General features: G+C 40.5%; 1 protein-coding gene across 3 annotated transcripts in view; it reads left to right on the top strand.

The window, feature by feature from the left end:
- The window catches only part of LOC136871687 (uncharacterized), a 69,920-nt gene that overhangs the window by 24,270 nt on the left and 27,339 nt on the right, over positions 1–18,311 (top strand). For all 3 annotated transcript variants that reach the window (XR_011018039.1, XR_010859791.2, XM_067145190.2), the window contains exons 2-3: positions 1,248–1,320; positions 14,525–14,676. Coding sequence is in view for 1 of the 3 variants with exons in the window: in XM_067145190.2 (XP_067001291.1) it covers positions 1,248–1,320; positions 14,525–14,676 (225 nt within the window). In the remaining 2 variants the exon portion in view is untranslated. The remainder of the gene's footprint in view (positions 1–1,247; positions 1,321–14,524; positions 14,677–18,311) is intronic.

The raw sequence follows: 18,311 nt of genomic DNA, 5'->3' as shown, positions 1-18,311 counted from the left end.
AACTACACTACAATAGCATTTATGCACACACATTAATAGGCTAACAGTTAATGCAATCCCGACTATTATGGAACTGCACTGTTTCAATGATCACAATCACAAGTGATAATAACAACATTCATGAAAACAAATAAAGAGTGCACCCCCGAATTTCTCTCTCCTTGCTCAAATTTCAAAGCATGACAATGTATTTAACAATTTGATCACACTACAAACAGTGGAGTCACTTATGATTACATTTTGAATCTTTATTTTAGCTTCTTTACTTTATAGAACTGAATTGTTTAAATAGTCACTATAATGGAATAAATTGTTTTGTAAAATGTTTTGGAATTAATCTCTGAAGGGCTCTGCCATTCAGCACTTACACCCGCCTGCGCTCTTCCTTTCCCTGACAATCCGATATCATCCTTCCAGGCTCCTCCCGCTTCCGCACCCTTGCTAAACTCTAGGAACCTACTGAGGGCTCTGCCGGACAGACCATACTAACCTTACAGACCATATACCCGCCTCCACTCTTCCTTCCCCTGACAAGCCTCCGTCGTTCTTCCAGGCTCCTCCTGCACCCTGCAAAGTTGCAAAGTGTGGGACCTGCTCAGGGCTCTGCTGCCACTATTAATGCCTCACACCTAAAGAGAAAACATCGAGCGTGCTGGACAGCAGCCACAGTGTGAAAGCCGTAACCATTTTCTTGAAAATAGAAAAGCAAAATGTTTACAGCCGAAATAATAAAGATAACATTGTATAACTGAACAGCACACCACTATAAGTTTGACTTCGCTACATTTGCCCATCTCTTTATGTAATCAATTACAGAGTGAAATAACGTTAAATGTTTTTAAAAAGGCGGTGGGGCAGCGCCCAAAAGACCTTCATGCACGAACCTCCACTGCTACGAAGAATACTAAAAGACTTCTTCTTCTTCTCATATATTCCCATAGCTAAGTAAACAAAAGTGTTTTAAGGAAATTCTAAAAACATTTTTTTCATAGTGTCAAACTTCTGTGTTTTAAGACCACCTTTAAAACAACTGTATTTCAAATACGTTGTTCTGCACGCGATATGGCTGTAGATGACCTTTAAATAGGTCAAAACTAGACCCATTAAATGTTTATTTAATAAAAACTATTTAATTTGTATTGAAAAGGTGGATTTAACTCACTTATTTTAATTTGGAATAACAATCTACCAATTAGAAAATATTTTGTGATAATATTAAACATTATTCTGTATCAAATTTATTTCAGATGACTGTGATGACTTTGAATATATATGCAAAAACTTTGACTCTCATCATCCCTGCTGTGATACAGGAATGACGTAAGTGTTATAAAATAGATACTTTCTCTCGATCATCGTCCTAATTTAGTGGTTAGAATTTGTAATTTTACTTTGGTTTGTCCAGTTTTATTTTCACCAAGGATCTATCCTTGCTACAATGGTGAGGTGCAGGGTTTAACTCAGTCTCATGAGGTTAAATGGAGCTATGTACATAGGTTGTAACTATAAGGTCTGGCCAAAATTTCAGGACACATTCCTCACACATAGAAGAAGAAAATATGTTATATGTACATAGGTCTTTATTTCCATGTATATCATCAAATTGAAAGAATTGTACTCGACAGAATGTGGCCACAACTTAACACAGCCAGTGCCAATGACAGACCTTTTCCTCAACTATCCTTTTCTACAACTCTACCAAAAACCAAACCCCATATGCAATATCCCCGAACTGCCATGGCCTACCAAGCGACCGCCGCTCAGCCCAAAGGCCTGCAGATGACGAAGTGTCGTGCGATCGGCACGATGAATCCTCTCGGCCATTATTCTTGGCTTTCTAGAATGGAACTGCCATTTCATCGTCAGATGGCTCCTCAATTGTAATCACGTAGGCTGAGTGAACCTCAAACCAGCACTCAGATCCAGGTAAAAATTCCTGACCTGGCTGGTAATTGAACCTGGGACCTCCGGATAAGAGGCATGTACGCTACCCCTACACCACAGAATGTACCAACATACCACATGAAACTCTTTCTTACATGAAATGTTCAAAATGCCCTCCGTAGCACTGGTATATGTATCACCCCACTGCATCAGCGCATCCGGGATTCAATGAGGAATACATATAGCTTATATGTAGGGACTTCAAAGTTTTAGAAATATTATTAGGACAGCAAACTGGGTACCTGAAAATGCTTTGCTTTTAATATGAATGTGACCATTAGGTAATGGAATGTGAGGGTTTGGCTGGAACAGAGACATTTTGTGCCTGAGAATACGAAGGTGGATTAAATATAAACAGGATTTTTGTTCCTGAACATCAACAGTTGGTAGGACTGGCCTGTGCTTCTGCTATGCTTAGGCGGGACTGTTAGGAGTGGGGAGAGCATGCTGTTAGATATTTGCAGCCGTTTCTTCAGTAACACTCCTGATGTTGGGGCAACAGGTATACCCCTCCACTGCACAATGCATAATTATAAAATTTCTTGCTCGTGAAGGAGTTACAGCAGCGGAAATTTGGCAGAGATTGACTACACAGTTCGGTGATCAAACATTGTCAAGGATGCGTGTGTGTAAGGAGCGGAGGAAAGGGAAGGCAGCACCAGTAAAAGCCAAGACTTGACTGTCAGCTGGCAAGGTTCTTGCAACCGTCTTTTTTGATCGGTGAGGCATTTTGCTGATTGATTTTTTGCATGGGTGATGCACAATCAATGCTGCTTACTACTGCAAACTGTTGAACAAATTGAGAGTTGCATATCGCCGCAGAAGACGAGACCAACCAATTCAACAATGCGCAGCCCCATACTGCAGCTCTAACTGTCTCCAAGCTACAGGAAATGCACTGGACTACACTGGATCATCCTCCTTACAGCCCGGACTTATCGCACTGCGATTTCCATTTGTTCGGACTGCTTAAAGAAGTTCTAGGAGGGCAATGGTTTGAAGATGACGAGAGTGTGGAAGACTTCTTGCGCAACTGGCTACTGACACGACCCTGTTCTTTATACGATGAGGGCATAAAAATCTGCCAATACGCTGGGACAAATGCATTTCCAAAGCAGGAAAGTACTGTATGTGGAAAAGTAAATTGTAATTGCCTTGTGTTTTTTAATAAATGAATTTAAATTTAAAAAATAAAACCCCGTTTATATTTGATCCCCTCTCGAAAAAGTATCCAGCATGGACTGCTTGTAGACCTTCAAAAAGTCTTGCTTCCACCACCACACATCAAACTACAGAGCAAGTTGGCCATGTGGTTAGGGCTGCATGCATTCAGGAGATGGTGCATTATTGAAAACCTCCAATTTGTCAGTCCAACATTAAAACACTAGCAAAAAATAAAAAGAACACAAAAACATTAAAATCAGACTTGATAAGGCAGTTTGTAAAGGCTCTACTGCAAGATAGGGCCTACCTCAAGTATCTTCCAATGGAATTTCTCATCATCGTAAGAGAAAAATTTGAAAGATTGAATTTTTGTTGGTTCTCAAATCCACAAAGTGATGAATGACAAAGATTTTGAGAAAACAATGAAAGTCAGAGAAAAATATGCATAGACTGCCTTCAGATTACTTACTGAAAACTTTCCAGCAAATAAAAGAGATCGAATCACAAGAAGTGTGTTGAAACAATGTTAGGAAACTTTGATCAGAGACCAGAAAAGGAGTTTCAAGGACATTGACCAATCAAAACCTCACAAAGAGATTGAATGATCAAATTTCATGTCAAATATAATCACCGAGTACTTTTTATTTAATTGGAATAACTAGTGTCATTGATGTTCTGTTCATTGTGCTTTCTAATGTAAAATAAGCAATATTATGATTTTCTTTTTATATTTGTTTATTTTTCTGTTCATACCCTACATATAAATGTTCTCTAAACATAACTTAGTTACTGGTAAGGGAATAATGTAGAGGTAAGAGTTGACAGTGGTGCCTTGACAGAACAGAGCCTTTGTTTTTAGTAAAAGAATATATGACATAGTTTCTCCTCGGAAAAAAAAAAAAGATAGTAAATAAGAGGAGAGTTGTTGAGTCTTGAATTAAGACAAGATTTTTTCTTTGGTAAATAGTAGTGGAAATAAATTACAATAATATGTAATATTTTGTTTATTTATTTTCTCTTTTAGTCTCATTGTTGTAATTTATTTCCACTACTACGAAGGGAGTTCAATATATAACGCAATACTTTTTCTTTTCTAAAAGCAAGTTGATTTTATTGAGGATTCAAATACACCATGTTATTCCCCAATCCTTTTGCTACATTACACTATTTTTCAACATAATCTCCATTCAATGCTACGGCTGTATGCCACCGTAATGTGAGGGCCTGTATGCCTGCATGGTACCACTTGACTGGTTGACGTCAGAGCCAACTCGTGCTCTATCGATAACTTCCCCATCATGCATGTAGTGCTTCCTGCAGAGTGCATTCTTCATTGGGCCAAATGGATGGAAGTCATTAGGCACAAGATCCAGGCTGTAGGGTGAATGAGGAAGAACTGTCCACTGAAGTTTTGTGAGCTCCTGTCGGGTGCGCAGACTTGTGTGAGGTCCTGCGCTGCCATGGAGAAGGAGAAGTTTGTTTCCATTTTATGCGGCTACAAATTTGCTGAAGTCGTTTCTTTACATTCCTTAGGGTAGCACAATAAACTTCAGAGTTGATCGTTTCACCACGAGGGAGGACATCACACAGAATAACCCCTTCAGAGTCCCAGAAGACCGCAGCCATGATTTTACCAGCTAAGTGTACGGTTTTGAACTTTTTCTTTGTGGGAGAGTTGGTGTGGCGCCATTCCGTGGATTGCTGTTTTGTTTCCAGTTCAAAGTGATGAATCCATGTTTCATCGTCTGTAAAGTAAACTTGTGTCCTCATCCCGAGGTGGTGCAGCTCTTTTTAGGCACACCCCCATTGAAGGTGAGCTGCATGTACCATTTTTAACCACATACCAGCGCTCCTGCCATTCTTAAATTCCTGGCAGTACCAGGAATCAAACCTGGATCCCCAAGGACGGCAGCTAATAGTGCTAACTGTTATGATATGGAGGCAGACTTGACAATGTTTGACAAGAAATTGTCACCTTCAGCCTCATAACGAGCAAGCAATTCTGCAGAGATGTTTCTTCTTTGCTCTTTATGGTCTTCCATTAGGTGCCAAGAAACCCACTGGAAACAAATCTTGGAATACTCCAACTGGTGGATAAGTGTGTCAACACTACCAAAAGAGACATCAAGTTCAGCAGCAAGGTGTTTGACTGTGATCTGTCGATCACCTCAAATAAGGGTGTACGCACAATCCAACTTAGCAGGTGTCACAGTTGTGTGTGGCCAGCTGGCATGCGGGAGATCAGACAGGTTTGCTTGACCTTGTTGTGAAGATGAAACTCTCCTCACCCAATGATTCACCATACTTTTGTCCACTGCCAGTAACATATCCACAAAGACGCACACGAGATGCTGTCAGTTGGTACAATTATTTATTTCTATTTACAAATGAACACACCCATAACCTTAATCACAGTATCACAAACAACACACATCACTCCAAGAATGTCAACAAAGCCGCCATTTTGTAAACAACCGCCAATCGCTGCACATGGAGATTACAACCTTGAAGCACAGTTGAAACAGATGACTACCGACTGCCTACCTTGGCATCTCAGTTACCACATGTGAAACTCTTGCTACACCATAACTTTACTAAATAATAACTCTCCAACTAATAACTCTCTGTCACCGTCAAGGTCATCTCCTTATATATTCCCTGGTCAGGCTTCCAGAAAGATACGTTACAAGGAATACCTTCTCGAAAACTCTAGAGTGCCCAATACATAGAAATAGTGTTCAGAATATTCTCAATCATTCTCGTTTAACTGTTACCATTCTGGAAGTTACAGTGTGTTTCATAATTATGGATTACAAATTATATATACAGGTAAGAATAAATTATAATATTAATTTACAGGTATTTACATTAACTGAGCTCATATAAATATTTATGTACAGCACATGTTTCATGACATAACCTCACAAACAACATGATTGTATCATAATAATAATACAAATACTAACTGGATGTAATACTTCATAGCCAAACATACAAGTAATAATAATAATAATAATAATTTGAGCTTGCTCTTGCATTATTTACCCATGGGCGAGAGAATATTGTTTTCAAGTTATATCTTTTTATCACACTTGCATCTCCATAGACATTCTGCAAGCACCTATGAATATCTGTGATGCTCTTGTTTTCCACCAAAAGAAACTCATTAACGGCTCTCTGTTGGGTACGCATCTCCGTTACAGACACCATTTTGAAGGCTAGTTATAGCACTGCCACCTGTCGGAAATTAACAAAACTCTATGAGACAAAGCAGGAATATTCAAAGATGTCCCAAACAAAATTACAATTTTGCAAAACTGAAACTGGCTGAGAAATAAAATGTATTGCATTGTATATTGAATGCCCCTCGTATATACACAAGAAAAAGATCTTGACTTAATTCAAGACTCAACAATTCTTCTCTTATTTAATATCTTCTTTATCTTTTACTAAAAACAAAGAAATTATTCTATCAAGGCACCGTTGCCAACTCTTACCTCCACAATTTCGGGAAATTAAGTTGAATAATGAGTGTAAAAGTTCACTCTGTACAGTTTCCAGAAAATCTGGGGTATTATATTGAAGAGCAAAATGAACACACCCACTGGGATATGAAGAAGATGGAGAAGAGGTACCAGGCGAGATGAAATGAAACTATGATAACCAGCTATTGTTGGATACTGAAGAGGGACAGTAAAGATGAAGGGAGATCTTTAGAGAAGTAAAAAAAGCGAAAATTATTGGGACGCTTTCAGCTTTCTTACATAGTAGTCACAAAATTATACTTTAGAGAATTTTAAACATGTAATTTTTTTAAAAAAATTGCCCTTATGTGAAGTAGTGTTTGAATATTTGTGCTTTAATTGATTAATCTTTAAAATATATATTTTGTGTAAAAGCCTAATAAACTACATTCTTCAGCTTATCATGATTATTTCTGGGGTTGTTGGAGCCACCCAGGCTCATTTTGGTTTTGGTCGGGAGTTTAAGAATGGATGCCCTTCACGATACCATGTGATTCTCAAAGCTGAAAATCTCAAACCAGTATTGACTAGGATTCGAAACCCAGTCTTTCGGGTGGGAAGCCAACAGCTAAGCCATTGAGCTAATCACACCCTGTGTAAAATCCTGATGTGATGGATGAAAATGAACCAGCCTAAGAAATTAATTCAAGAAAACATTTTAAAGACAAACATCTGAAGAGATATCCAAAAATAACCAGAATAACATTGCTGTGGGAGAGGCTTGTGTAGTACGCATTTCTGCCACTAGGCATGTATAGCGCAACTCATTGCCAGTTCAGTAGTGATGGGCTGCGAATGGACTTGCGAAGAATCTAGTCTGGGACCGTAAAACTCGAAGTACTCGAGTCTGGACTCGAGGCCGAGGACGCTGGCAGCGTTATCTGTGAGCTGTGTGTGGAAACAACACGATGCATAATATTGTAGGTAGGCCAAGGACAAGTATTGCTTCTGTTTCCCAATAATGTACATTGATATAGGCCTAATGTACAAACTAATGTTGTGATGCAGCAATGAACATCACTTTAAAGAAGTGTGTACACAGTCACCCTTTGAAACAGTCATTAATCCCGAGGCATACATACAGTACCTTACCAAAAAAGTAAGTACGATATTATATGGAAGGACAAAATACCGGAGGTGGAAACAATATAATTATGTTATTCTTGGATACCTCACCAAATGCCCAGAGCATTCTTTCAATCAATTGAACATTGTGGACCTTAAACTAGGGCATGCGTTGTTCTACTGCACAAGATATACAGCCAAACATGTTCATTATGCCATATTTAGATGAATGTATAGGCCTACACAACAAAACCTTATTGTAATGTAAACTAAGAAACATGTGGACACAGGTGTTTATGTACCACAGTATCACCGGGGCACAGTCTGGCTCCATGGCTAAATGATTAGCGTGCTGGCCTTTGGTCACAGGGGTCCCAGGTTCGTTACATGGCACGGTCGCGAATTTTAATCATCATTTGTTAATTTTGCTGGGACGGGGGCTGGGTGTGTGTGTTGTCTTCATCATCATTTCATCCTCATTACGACGTGCAGATCGCCTACGGGTGTCAAAGCGAAAGACCTGCATCTGGTGAGCCGAACATGTCCTCGGACACTCCCGGCACTAAAATCCATACGCCATTTCATTGTGAAATTTTAGAGATAAAAGTATAATTTCTTTCATTCTTTCTTAATCTGCTTACCCTCCAGGGTTGGTTTTTCCCTCGGACTCGGTGAGGGATCCCACCTCTACCGCCTCAAGGGCAGTGTCTTAGAGCTTGGGACTTTGGGTTGGGGATACAACTGATGAGGAGCACCAGTACCTCGCCCAGGCGGCCTCACCTGCTATGCTGAACAGGGGCCTTGTGAGGGGATGGGAAGACTGGAAGGGATAGATAAGGAAGAGGGAAGGAAGCGGCCGTGGTATTAAGTTGGGTACCATCCTGGCATTTGCCTAAAGGAGACGTGGGAAACCACGGAAAGTCACTTCGAGGATGGCTGAGGAGGGAATCGATCCCACCCCCACCTCTACTCATTTGACCTCCCGAGGCTGAGTGGACCCCGTTCCAGCCCTCGTACCACTTTTCAAATTTCGTGGCAGAGCCGGGAATCGAACCTGGGCCTCCAGGGGTAGCAGCTAATCACACTAACCACTACACCACAGAGACGCTCTTGACTTCCTTTGGCCAATACCTTAATTTTTCAACGTTTCGGATCTCTTCCATTTTTTCCCCCTGATTAGTGTTATATAGAGGATGATTGCCTAGTTGTACTTCCTCTTAAAACAATCATCACCACCACCACCACCCTGGAAGAAATATGTAGTACCTACAATGAATAGTTAAATTATGTTCCTAATCTTCACTCAGTATCTCAAGTTACCGAAGGCTAACCTAATGGGCGATATAATGCAAAAATGCAAACTCATGTTCTTGTCCCGAGGTTGCGAAGCTCCTTTCAGGAAAGTCCCCATTGCAGATGAGCTGCATGTACCATTTCAACCACATACCAGCCTTCCTGACATTCTAAAATTTCTGGCAGTACCGGGAATCAAACTCAGGTCACCAAGGATGGCAGCAATAATACTAACCGTTATGCTACAGAGGCACTGTAATGAAAGAGCCCAACTAAATGTAGATGAAGGAGAAAAAGAAAACTGTCATTGTGTGACAAACTAAACGAATGGTATTTTGAAACAAATATGTTACGGACTTACACTCGCATGTTTCACGTTATGGTCATCATTTACTTAGCTGTTGTAATAGTACTTAATGATTGGAGTATTTATTCCAACTGCTCGGCAATAGGTTGCAGTTACGGGGCGTGTCGTCATCATGGAGACTCGAGTAGTTCGCATGGGTTACTCAGAGAGGCTCGGACTCGCCAGTCTCGATTCTCGCGAGTCCAAGCGTCTCTCGCGTAAATCACCACAGTTCAGTGCCACCTGTGTTGTCGACCAGGCTTGTTCTGTACATCTGCAGTGATTGTTTTTGCTAGCGCTGTTTTGTTCTTGTTTCGTTTTTCATGATGGCAAGTTTAAGTGAACAACGTCCAAACGTTAAAAAACTTGCACAAGAGTATTTGCCAAAAAGGACCCAATTTATGGCAGACAGGAGACTGGTTCGTCCACTACTACAACGCACCTGCACACACCATCTCTGTTTGACAGTTTTTGGCTAAAAATGGCATGGTTCCGCTGCCCCACGCACCTTACTCACCTGACTTGTCTCTGTGCGATTTTTTCTTATTTCCACACATGAAATGGGGCATAAAAGGACACCGATTTGACAACATTGAAGAGGTCAAGAAAAAACGAGGGAGAAGCTGTCAGCCATTTCTAAAGATGACTACAAAAAATGTTTCAAACAGTGGAGACACTGGTGGGACAAATGTAGGTAGTTGTAATGGAGAGTATTTTGAAGGGGATGAGGCTGTTTTGTAAAAAAAAAAAAAAAAAAAAAAAAAAAAAAAAAAAAAAAAAAAAAAAAAAAATTGAAAATATATAGATTTTTTAAAAATAATTCCATTTTTGTTTTTGGTATCTCCTCGTACATCTTCATTACAGATTGTCATGCCCTACAGTTTTCTCCAATTCTCAGTGAATCAACTATGCACTTCCACTATCATTTATTTGCAACTACAAAAGCTATCTTTAAGTTTGTCAATAGAAACAAAAGTAATAATGATGTTGCCAAAACCTTTTTATTATGTCCTCTTTACACATTCTACACCGGGCGAGTTGGCCGTGCGCGTAGAGGCGCGCGGCTGTGAGCTTGCATCCGGGAGATAGTAGGTTCGAATCCCACTATCGGCAGCCCTGAAGATGGTTTTCCGTGGTTTTCCATTTTCACACCAGGCAAATGCTGGGGCTGTACCTTAATTAAGGCCACGGCCGCTTCCTTCCAACTCCTAGGCCTTTCCCATTCCATCGTCGCCATAAGACCTATCTGTGTCGGTGCGACGTAAAGCAACTAGCAAAAAAAAAAAAAAAAAAAAAAAAAAACCACATTCTACATAGTTACCGTGTTTGTTTAAACATTTATCATAGCGTTCCAACAATTTTTGTATCCCCTCATCATAGAACTCTGCTGCCTGTTACTGAAGCCAATCTTCAACTACTGTTCTCACTTCTTTGTCGGTGTCAAACCGCTGACCAGTGAGGAGCTGCTTAAGGTAACGGAACAGATTATGATCACTCAGGGCAAGGTCCGGGCTGCATGGTGGGTGGTCCATTTGCTTCCATCCAAAAGATCGGATTAACTCTTGAATTTGAGCAGCAGAATGAGGTTGTGCATTGTCATGCAGCAACAAAACTCCAGATGACAATAGGCCACTTCACTTACACTCGGCGGGGTACTCAGTTATCTGAAACATTTCAACTGCCCACACTGAACCATACACAATGTTGTTACGACTGTAACTGGTGTCATCTCATGCCCAAGGGAGACTGTGCGTGTGTGCATTTTGACAGACGCACCAACTTAACAAAGCTACAGCTGATCGGACCTTAGTTTTAAAAAACCTTGTAGCTCTGTGCCCTCATTTAGTTCTACTGCTCATATCCCTAAATCATTAAAAACTGAGTTTAACCATCATCAGCTTGGTCTCCTTTCACTTCTCTTACCCTCAATTGCCGAGTCCATTCCTCTCCTAGGTAACCTATCCTTCACCATTCGCCTCACATAACCCCACCACCAAAGTCGATTGATATGCACAGCTTTATCCATCGCTTCATTCCTAACCTAGCCTTAATCTTCTCATTCTGTGTACCCTCCTGCAATTTTTCCCACCTGTTTGTATCAGCAATTACCATCATACTTTCATGTCTGTCTGTTACTTCCATTTTATGAATAAGATACCAAAAGTCCATCCACCTTTCACTCCCATACAAGAAAGCCAGTCTGAAAATGGAGTGATATATAAATAATTTTACCTGAGAACTCACTTCTTTCTTACAGAATGCTGTTGATTGCAACTGCGAGCTCACTACATTAGCTTTGTTACTCCTTGATTCTATTTCACTTGCTATACTACCATACTGGGAGAATCCACATTCTAAGTACTTGAAAAGATCCACTTGTTCCAGTTTTGTATTTCCTATCTGACGTTTAATCCTCACATTTTTAATAATAATAATAATAATAATAATAATAATAATAATAATAATAATAATAATAATAATAATAATAATAATAATAATAATAATAATAATAATAATAATGTTATTGGCTTTACGTCTCACTAACTACTTTTTTCGTTTTCGAAGATGCTGATGTGCGGAATTTTGTCCTCCAGGAATTCTTTAATGTGCCAGTAAATCAACCGACACAAGACTGACGTATTTTAGCACCTTCAAATTCCACCGGACTGAGCCAGAATCGAACCTGCCAAGTTGCGGTCAGAAGGCCAGCGCCTCAACCATCTGAGCCATTCAGCCCGGACTTCACATTTTTAAGGACATTGTAGAAAAAAAATTAAAATCATCCTTTCCAAGACTAAAATGACATCAGTAGGTAAGAAACCTAAGAGAATTGAATGTCAGGTTGGGAATACAGAACTGGAACAGGTAGATCATTTCAAATATTTAGGATGTGTGTTTTTTAAAGATTGGAGTATAGTATTGGGTCGATGCATAAGTTTGTGTGGTTCTTATACTTTATATTTTATTTTATTTTACTGTCACTGCCATGCACTGTAAATCACAATCACTCAGTGATGTATTCACCTCCATTCTCTATAACCTTCTGTCAACGTTGAGGTAGCAGTTGAATGCCTTGCCTGTAGAATTCTTTTGGTTTTGACTGGAAGAAATCTGTTAGCCATTGGCCAAGAGAGGCTTCATCAGGAAACACTTTCCCCTGAATGTGGTTAGAAAGGGAGTGGAAAAGATGGAAATCTGAGGGGGCAAGGTCAGGGAATATGGAAGATGAGGAAGAGGTTCCCAGATAAGTTCAGCAATCACACCTCCAGACAATTGCGCTGTATGTGGACGAGCATTATCATGGAGCAATAAGACTTGTTGTTGTCTTTGGCTTTTGTTGTCAATAGCAATGGCAAGCCATCTTAGCTGGTCACTATACACATCAGAGATAATCGTTGCATTTTTCAGAAGAAGTTCATAGTGAAGAATGCCATCTTTGTTCCACCAAACACACAACATGTTTTCTGTGGATGGTCACTATCCTTGGCATGGGGAGTTGCTTTTTTGGATAGGCTGAGTCACTCTTTCCTCTTCTTCATATTGACATACAAACACCATTTCTCGTCACCGGTGACAATGTTCGAAAGAAATGCTTCATGCCTATCACAAGCCAACTGGTGCCGGGCAAGCAATGATGAACAGATGTTTACTCATTTTTTTGTTACTGTCACTTAGCACATGTGGTACCCACATACCCAGTTTCTGTACCTTACCCATCAAATGCAAATGGTGTACAATAGTTGACTGATCACATTCAAAACTTGCGCCATTTGCCGCATTGTTTGACAAGGATTTCATGAAGCAACTCATTCAAGCGATTTCATCAAAATCTCAAGGTCTTCCAGAACGTGGATCATCAGACAAGTCAAACTATCCTGCTCGAAGGCGGGAAAACAATTTTTGTGCTGTTCTTTCAGCAATTGTTTCATTCCCGTACACTTCACAAATTGTTCTTGCAGCTCCTGCTGCACTGGATCCTTGGTTAAACTCAAAGAGTAAAATGTGTCGGAAATGCTCACTTTTCTCAACTTGACATTCCATATCCGTTTGAAATATACACAAATAATTCGTTCACAATCAAGAAAACCTGTGTTTCACAACACACAAACTCCACATTCAGTTAAAACAATGGAATAACGATAAGCAATCCCTTCATGCTGCATTGTTGCCAACCCAAAAGAATACCGTAGAAACTTACGCATCAACCCTATAAGTGAGACTGAATCAAGAAGCAGCAAAACTAATGCAGTGAGTTTGCAGCTGCAATTAACAGTATTCTGTAACAAGAAAGTCAGCTCTCAGACAAAACATCTTTACACCAATCTTTTTCCAGACCATCTTTGCTTTACAGGAGTGAAAGCTGAGTGGACTTGGGATATCTTATTGATAAGTTAGAAGTAACAGACATTAAAGTAGCAAGAATGATTGCTGGTACAAACAGCTGGGGACAATGACAGGAAGGTACTCAGAATCAGGCGATAAAGGCTAAGTTAGGAATGAACTTGATGCATGAAGTTGTAAGCATTAACCAACTTCAGTGGTGGGATCATGTGAGGCAAATGAAGGAGGATAGGTCACCTAGGAGAATAACGGATTCAGCCATGGAGGTTAAGAAAATTGGAGGGAGACCAAGGTGACAATGGTTAGACTCAGTTTCTAATGATTTAAAGATAAGAGGTATAGAACTAAACGAGGCCACAGAGTTAGTTACAAACAAAGGATTGTGGAGGCATTTAGTAAATTCAGAGAGGCTTGCAGACTGATCGTTGAAAGGCATTCAGTCTATAATGAAGATGTAAGTATGTATGAGAAAAAATAATGAAATAGAGACTCGTGTTATAGTTGTAGAAAATCTACCCTAAGTTCACCTGATTGTAAATAAAGGAATTATATTTTATTTACCGAGCAAGTTGGCCATGCGGTTTCGGTCGTGTAGTTGTGAGCTTGCACTGGGTAGATGGTGTGTTCGAACTTCAATGTCGGCAGCCCTGAAAATGACTTTCTGTGGTTTCCCATTTTCAAGTACTGGGGTTGTAACTTAATATAGACCATAATCGTTTCCTTCCCAATCCTAGGCCTATCCCATTGTTGCCATAAGACCTGTCTGTGTTAGTGTGACATAAAACAAATAGCAAGAAAGAAAATATTCAGATAAGAGTATTACAGTTTACTTCTCTCTTATTTCTAGCACTAGTGAGATCATCATCACAGTCGTGTGTGTCGTGGCTGTCATTGTTCTCATCATCATACTACTGTGCATGTTCTGGCCTGTGTGCCTTTTGTACAAGAAGAGACAGGCATCAAGAGGTGGAAAGGTTTATGCCACATCACCACCAGCTGGTATGTACAACATCATATGTTTAACCCTTACAGGACCAACCTACTAATGACCGCCCTTGCGAAAAAGACTGACTGTTGATAGATTGCCAGTGGCTGCACTAGTTAAAATGACATGCTGGTGAATTTGTCGAAAGAATAAATCTAAAACTAGTTTTAAAATATTCCCTTTATTCAAAGGAGACTTCTCATGCCTCATTTTCACCACACCAAATGGTTTATATGCAATCACCTTAACACCTTCAACACTATGCCCATACGGGATATGTGCAAACTGCTTTCTTGGTTATGGACGGCGCCCGTATGCCATACAGACGTGATTTTCATGCGTGTTTATAGAGAGCTGCATGTATCCCACATAGTTCCTGTCCCTAGCTTGCGGGTAGTATTTTATCTAGTGTCCACTAGATTGCAGCAGTTATCAAGAAGTTCAAACTGAAATAATAAAATGGGTAGTTTCTCTTTGCTGTGTCCTCTACTCAAGCATTCGATGAGTCGGGTGTTGAACGCACCGAATCTGTCGCACTCTCAGCTGTGTTACTGTACAAACATGATAGTGATATCTTGGATATTTTATTGGGAGAAGTGGGTTCAGTGATGAAGAAACTGCTTACGAACCAGATAGCATATCAAGTGTTAGTTCAGGCACGATTTTTATTTGTTATGTCGCTTTCAAATGCAAGTTTTTAGCTGCATTATTTTATTCTGAATACAAACTATAGGAATACTTCACCTCTCCAAAAATTTGGGCTTATTTTTTCATTTAGATGAAGAGATGTAGGCCGATGATTCACCTGTACCACAAAAAGAAAGCAGATGTTGATACAAGGAGTGCAAGGTTGGACTGTGAATAGCCCAATGTTTTCAGGGCTACTATACCAGAACAAACTATTCCTAAATAGGTAAATTTTGTATTTCAAATGCAATTGTGTTTATTTGTGGTTTAAGTAACCAGAGTAAATGATTAATTTTTATTGTTTGAGTAGACTTATTGATATAACTCAAATGTAAAAGTTTATTCTGTACATTTTTTAATGTTTTTCATAAGACTAGTATTATTAAATTACATTAGATATGTACTTCCTGATTAATATCTTCATTTTGGATGGCTGACACCTTCATATGATACAAAAATCAGGTATGTACTATGTGTTGCTGTTGTGCAATAATGTATTAAAATTCAGGAAAAAGACTCAGCTCACTGCCAGGGTCCATGTTAAAATATGGTAGTGTTGAAAGTACTAAACATGCTGGGTCCTAAAAGAGTTCAGTATGTTGATTATTTCAAAGCTTTGTCTGATGCGCTTCTTATTTAACAATTACCAAATGGTAGTAGTTCTTGGTCTGCTTAACTGTGTTCGAATCATGGCTCTATCACAAATTTAAGACTGGTATAATCTTCCATCTAGAAATGGTTTCCCTAGTTTTCCATTTTTGACTCCAGGAAAATTCCAGAATTGTACGTAGCAAACAAGCCAAAACTACTTCCTTCCCAATGCTGATTATCTGGTTGTTGCACATGAAATATACTTTCCGATGTTATCATGGTGGTGGGTAGTAGAGTTTAACACTTTCACAAAAACCACCGGGACTGGTGGTATCATGGTTTCATTTTAATTCCTATCTCTCTGCATTCTCAACAGATTTAGTGAGGAATTCAATTATTGTCAAACAGTTCCAGGAGGAGTCAAAGTGTACAGCATGACTATTGGTTGTTTCTGCTACCAATAATATGGGATGCATAATGAGAAATAACTCCTAAAACAAAGCAAGATAGTAAGTAAGTAAACTCGTGTCCTCATCCTGAGGTAGTGCAGCTCTTTTCAGTCACATCCCCATTGGAGGTGAGCTGCATGTACCATTTCAACCACATACCAGCCCTCCTGCCAGTTTCAAATTTCTGGCAGTGCCGGGAATCGAACCCGGGCCCCCGAGGATGGCAGATAATAACACTAACCGTAATGCTACAAAGGCGGACAAGCAAGATTGTAATTTCCCATGACTGGCAATATCGTATCCAGACCTGGGGTCTAGGGTTAGCAAGCATGCCTCTTACCAGGAGACACTGGATTTTTGATTCCCAGCCAGGTCCAGGTTTTTTATCTGGATCTGAGGTCTGGTTCAAAGTATTCCCAGCCTACATGAGAACAATTGAGAAGCTATCTGACAGTGAGATTGCAACCCCCATTCAGAAAGCAAAGAATATCAACTAAGAGGATTCATTGCGACTCTAAACATTTAGCCAATCATTCTACACTGATTGGCCAAAAGTCATGGGAAGGGGTGTCCTATTAGAAAATGTGCCATAGATGACCCCCAAGCGTTGCGGCTAACTGCGGCATAGCTGAGCAGTCTATCACATGTACCAGTGTCGTGAAGATGGCCACACACCATAAGTTAGTGACTTTGAGCATGGGATGATCATCAGAGCACGGCGCATGGGTCATAGCATTGGGGAGATTACATGCGAGCTGATGGGCGCGCTAGAGCATGGTGTATGCCCCATGAAGCTGTAGATCCTGCGTGTCGACAAGGTTGTGACCAGGCAGGAGGTGGCTCAGTTCTGGTCTGGGCGGCATTCTCATGGTCACAATTAGGCCCCATTGTCCGGCTGCAGGGAGTGCTGACAGGTGAACATTATGTGGACATTCTTTCAGACCATCTGCTTCCCTTTCTGGCTCTAAAGTACCCTGATGGAGATGCCATATTTCAACAGTACAATGCGCCATGTCACCATTCTGTGGTGGCACACAGGTGGTTGGAGGAGCACTCCAGTAAAGTTACGACCAGGGATTGGTCCTCCAGATCCCCCAATCTTAACCCAATTGAGTATTTATGGGATACTTTCAATGCTGGTGTATGCTCTATTAACCCCGCACCAACTACACAAGACCAATTATGGATAGCAGTGCAAGATGTGTGGGCCCAGATCCCTCCAGAATGATTCCAACACCTTGTAGAAGTCGATGCCTCGCCGTATTGCTGCCATTTTGAGGGCTTGTGGAGGAGCATGTTCAGTGTCTTTCCATGACTTTTGGCCACTCAGCGTATTTGTTCTGTAAATAAACGAGAAAAGCTCAAAGAGTAGAATATTACAAGTATTACATACAGCACAGAAACAATATATATAAATTCTTATTTTACTGGCACAAAACCTACCAACAATACATTTTCCATTCTACAACACAGTATGCTATCAGGCGTTGGTGTTCTGGTGTCAATGGCAACCAGCGCATGGGGCAGTAGGACCCCAATTCGGTGGATGCGAGTCGTCGAGACACTGTGCAGGAACTCACAGGATGTTGTAGAGTCTCCAGTACATGTTTGCAGATGGCGGGTGCCAAAGTTATGGGATCCTGCAATGCTTGGAGTACCATATGACGTCCTCCCTTGGGGTGGTGTTTCTTGGTCGACCCGAACCTGCATGATGTGATTGGGTGCCCTCATGTACCTATTGAGTCCAACATCGGGCCACTGTAAAATCTGAATGGCCCACGTGCCTGGCAATTGCACGATACGACCAACCAGAATCATGCAGTCTCACAATGTGGCCTCTGTCAATTGGTGGATAGGTTGTCTAACGCATCTGTGAGGCATCACGGGTGCTTCATACTGTACGTAGTCCTCTCTGCACGTCT

The sequence above is a fragment of the Anabrus simplex genome, chromosome 4 (assembly GCF_040414725.1).
Source record: "Anabrus simplex isolate iqAnaSimp1 chromosome 4, ASM4041472v1, whole genome shotgun sequence".
NCBI classification, from domain to species: Eukaryota; Metazoa; Arthropoda; class Insecta; order Orthoptera; family Tettigoniidae; genus Anabrus; species Anabrus simplex.
Note: the sequence above shows the minus strand (reverse complement) of the source record. Positions and strands in the feature narration are given on the sequence as shown.